The sequence below is a fragment of the Macrobrachium rosenbergii genome, chromosome 49, assembly GCF_040412425.1.
Source record: "Macrobrachium rosenbergii isolate ZJJX-2024 chromosome 49, ASM4041242v1, whole genome shotgun sequence".
In the NCBI taxonomy this organism is placed as follows: Eukaryota; Metazoa; Arthropoda; class Malacostraca; order Decapoda; family Palaemonidae; genus Macrobrachium; species Macrobrachium rosenbergii.
The window spans coordinates 43,983,606-43,988,605 of record NC_089789.1 but is presented as its reverse complement, the minus strand read 5'-3'; the positions used below and the strand labels follow the sequence as shown (position 1 = coordinate 43,988,605).

General features: G+C 37.7%; 1 protein-coding gene across 1 annotated transcript in view; it reads left to right on the top strand.

Moving 5' to 3' along the window:
* Positions 1-5,000, top strand: part of LOC136832380 (uro-adherence factor A-like) — a 9,873-nt gene that overhangs the window by 4,691 nt on the left and 182 nt on the right. Inside the window, exon 3 of the mRNA XM_067093289.1 lies at positions 4,632-5,000. This exon is cut by the window's right edge and continues 182 nt beyond it. Within this exon, the coding sequence (XP_066949390.1) occupies positions 4,632-5,000 (369 nt within the window). The remainder of the gene's footprint in view (positions 1-4,631) is intronic.

Below are 5,000 nucleotides of genomic sequence, written 5' to 3'. Positions count from 1 at the left end.
ACATACATACATACATACATACATACATACATACATACATACACATATACATACCTATAATAACTTCAACAAATTTTACATATCTTTTATTAATATGCCTTGAAAGTTAACTACCCAGGTCGTTTTAAGAAAATCAAAACCACATTATAATATTTCCCCAATTTACCTTAAGACCAAACAAAACTCGGCAGCGAGTTAGTTCTAATGATCTGCAATTATTCCCACTGGATTCAGCCATCAAAATTGGCTAAGATCCCTAATATATTTCCTAACAAAAATTCGATCGTTAGCTCCAGCTCTGCAGCGGTTCCCTTCCACACAATCAGATTACTAAGCCTAAACCCTGATTAATTATTCATTCACGTCTCTTAGACAATGATCTGGTTCCCTCCAAGAGAAGCCAGTTTCCATTCAGAAACGATTTGCCCTTAAATCGAGTTAGATTGGCTTTGATCCTTCTGTTACCTTCGACGCCAAGGACGCCTTGGCAGGTGATGGTTTTGTTTGCGTGTGTCTGGATAATCGATATATGATCCGTTATTTATTCTATTTATTCGAATCAAGTCTTAGTGCTAAGCTTTTTCGAGTGGTGTTTTTTTTTTTTACCGTTCAGTCAGTATAATTTATATCAGTGAAGTTATTCGTGCGAATTGTTGGTCACTGCAACTCATATCTTTAATCTTTTTTATCTTTTTCATTCAAACCATTTCTCAATGTAATTTATATCTGTGCAGTTATTCATTCGAACCATTTTTCAATATAATTCTTATCTGGAAATTACTATATTACTCGGTATAATTCACATCTAGCTATTGTTGCATCGTAATCCATCTCGAATGGTTTTTAGCTCCAAACAAGGTCATATCACCTCTTGACCTCTTGATAACGCCATCTAATTATCGCGTAGCACTGTTATTCGGTTTTTAATGAGAGCAGGGAAACGCTTCATTGACACATGTATCCTTAAACATAAAAAGTACTTGGGAATACGTAGATATGGCACGTATCTCTTTCACAGACAGGAAGATAATCCAGTCCAGTCTCAAAATGAATGAGAGAGGCGAAAGAGAAACTCGACAGGAATATAAAAAGAGTGTGAGAGAGATGAAGAGGGATTCATCCAGTAGAAAAAAAAAAACGCTATCTTTGAATAGAAACAGATCACTTAACTCTTTCACCAGCTGAAGATACTGATGTTTTTCCAGGTATTTATCTTCTGTATTTCTAGGTACGACACTAGGGAGGTCGTGGGTAGATAGTGATCGACGTGAGATAGATTAAAAGTCAGTATGCATAGTGTTGCATTTGAGATTAAATCAGCGTAGTCAAGACTGCTGCTGGAAACGTGAGTTTTACATATACAAAATTGGTTTTCGTGTTGAAATATCAACATACCCTAGGGGGCTTAATTTTTTAACAACAGTTATTGTTACATAAAACTTACTTTGGACGTTTAGAATCTTCATTATTGCTGGAAATAATTCGTAGGAAAGAGCGGCTTCAGTGCGGTATTAGGAGGATTATCTATAAAAAGATTAATTACTTAAAGCTAATAACGGTAGATATAAGATCAAGACAGTTATAGAACTTTAAAAATAACGGCATTGTTCCCTGCATCTCAAAAACTCTCTCTCTCTCTCTCTCTCTCTCTCTCTCTCTCTCTCTCTCTCTCTCTCTCTCACACACACAGCCGTTATAAAGAACACGTACCGAAATAGAATTGGCCCATCTAATACGATTCCAAGGCTATATATTTCAATATTTATTTTATACGGTGACATAAACGAGGTACTCCACAGCAAGTGAAAAGGGGAAACCATTCTGAAGATAATATACGACTCTCTCTCTCTCTCTCTCTCTCTCTCTCTCTCTCTCTTCTTGCCACCAGCTATTGAAACCAGTAATCCAGTGTTCATCTCTCCTACTCATTTGCTTAGAGGCATATAATGAAATGATCCCTTATAAATCGCCTCTGTAAAACATCGTCCGTTGTGATTGTTGTGATGTTAATACCAACGAGGAAATCACGATTGTCAGATGACACGTGTACTCCTGAGCTACGTTAGGCTTCGCCAGCCAACGGAGCGTAATTATAAACCCTGTAATCTCTCCAACTTAAGATTTTATATAATTTGTTGTTGAAGTTGTTCTTGTTGTACTTGTAGAGAATAATACTCAGTGAAGTTCAGTTTTCTGTGAAAGAAAACTATTGTGCCGGCTTTGTCTGTCCGTCCGCACCTTATTCTGTCCGCGCCTTATTCTGTCGGCACTTTTTTTCTGTCCGCACTTTTTCTGTCCGCCCGCAGATCTTAAAAACTACTGAGGCTAGGGGGCTGCAAATTAGTACGTTGATCATCCACCCTCCAGTCATCAAACATACCAAATTGCAGTCCTCTAGGCTCAGTAGTTTTTATTTTATTTAAGGTTAAAATTTTAGCCATAATCGTGCTACTGGCAACGATATAGGATAGGCCACCACCGATCCGTGGTTAAAGTTTCATGGGCCGCGGCTCATGCAGCATTATACCGAGACCACCGAAAGATAGATCTATTTTCGGTGGCCTTGATTATACGCTGTAGCGGCTGTATAGAAAACTCGATTGGCGTTTTGTGCTTGTTTTAATTACCTCCGCAAGCGAAGCCGGAGGAGGTTAGGTTGATTAGCTCAATATGTTTGTGTGATTGTTTGTAGGACTCAGGAAAAAGTTGTGTCCTGATTCTTCGGAAAACTCTTAGGAAAATTTGAACACTTGGTTGGCAACAAGTGTTTCAGTTTTAGGATGAATCTGGATGTGGGTAAAGGGAGTACTTTTTTTTTTTTTTTTTTTTTTTGTTAGATTGCTCAGCCTTGGCGGAGATTTGCAGCCCTCGAACGCTTTTGCCGAGAAGAGTTAAATAAAACGGTTAATAAACAAAGAAAGGAAATTGTGCTGTTTCGTGTATGTTTTACAATCTTTTACTACTCGGCTCTGAACTTCTCTCCCTTCCTCTACTTTCCCTGAGTGTTGCTTTCAATCCGCATCCTTCCTTCTTGTATTTCTCGGGTCTAGCGTTCCTGTTGGTCTTTGCATTCAAAAAGAAAAAAAAAAGAGAGAAATAAGCCTTTTTCATTTTTACTAGGTTAATTTTCACCTGGTAAGTATACATTTACCTCATGCAGCCATATAAAAACTCTTAAGATATTTTCGAAAAGCAGCAATATCTTTGTCTTATATAAATTCCAAAGTATTAATCACGATTGCTTTAGTGTATATATATATATATATATATATATATATATATATATATATATATATATATATATATATATATATATATATATATATATATATGTTACAGTCAACATGCGTAATCATTTCATTACGCGAATTGCCTGAAATTTCAGTCAGATAGCGAAATGCAATTTAGGGACATTTGATCCCCAGGAGCTAGTACTAAACACGTATGAAATATATTTGACTTTTCGGGGTTGGTACTAGAACACGGCGAAACAGTGTAGGTGACTCACTGTTTCGCCGTGTTCAGTACTAGCTCCTGGGGGATCAATTGTCCCCTAAGTGCATTTCGCTATCTGATTGAAATTTCAGGGCATTCGCGTAATGACTGATTACGCATGTTGACTGAACATATATATATATATATATATATATATATATATATATATATATATATATATATATATATATATATATATATATATATTTTATATATATAATTTTTTTTTAAGTAATGCCCATTAGTTTTTTCCTAAAAATACTTAACCGCAGCTTTTGTGTCAAATCCTCGTTCGGAAACCAATTTCTTTTCTTATATAAATTCCAAAGTGTTATTTGTGATTTTCAGTGTTATCAAAATCAGTGTTTTAGGTGACAGCTTGCCTGGAAATATCAGTACGTTACTTGGGGATAATTTAAATGCAGCCAAATCCGTACAGTGCTGGATATTTTCACTCTGAACATTTCGTTGGTAATTTATTTTCTGAAATTAAGAAGTGTATTTTGAAGGACGTTACCGAAGGCCGGATCTGTTTATTCATACTCATTTTAGGTTAGATAAAAAGGACCCTGTCCTTTCGGTGGGGTTACAGGTTATCTTATCTCGTGAGGAGACAGGCCCTTGTCAAAAAAGAAAATAAACCGCCGGGGCCAAATAATATTCTCTCTCGGGTAAATAATAATTCATCTCTTGCATAATGTATATGTCAGAAACATTCGGCCTTTACGTGAAAGCCTTTATTCCTTTTTCGTCGTTAGTAATCTCATTCTTATCTCCACCAGTTGCATTATTATGAATTCGTTTTATTCGTTCCAGATAAAAGGGTTGGTAATATTTCTTTTGATGCTTTTCGAAGGGAAACTGGTGATTTAAGCAATGGGTTGATGAGAACTGTTAAGGCTATGAAGAAATGTAAAAGTTTTATTTTAACAGAGATCTTTCACATTCACAATTGATCTGATCTTTTCCTGCCGAGAGCGACCGGATTTCCAAGAGCGAGCAGATTTCCAAGAGCGACCGGATTTCCAAGAGAGCAGATATCCAAGAGCGACCGGATTTCCAAGAGCGAGCAGATTTCCAAGAGCGACCGGATTTCCAAGAGCGACCGAATTTCCAATAGCGAACGGGGTTCCAAGAGCGACCGGATTTCCAAGAACGACCAGATTTCCAAGAGCGACCAGATTTCCAAGAGCGACCGGATTTCCAAGAGCGACCAGATTTCCAAGAGCAACCGGATTTCCAAGAGCGACCGGATTTCCAAGAGCGACCAGATTTCCAAGAGCGAGCAGATTTCCAAGAGCGACCGGATTTCAAGAACTACCAGATTTCCAAGAGGGACCGGATTTCCAAGAGGGACCAGATTTCAAAGAGCAACCGGATTTCAAAGAGCGAGCAGATTTCCAAGAGCGACCGGATTTCCAAGAGCGACCAGATTTCCAAGAGCGACCAGATTTCCAAGAGTGACCGGGTTTTCAAGAGCGACCAGATTTCCAAGAGCGACCGGA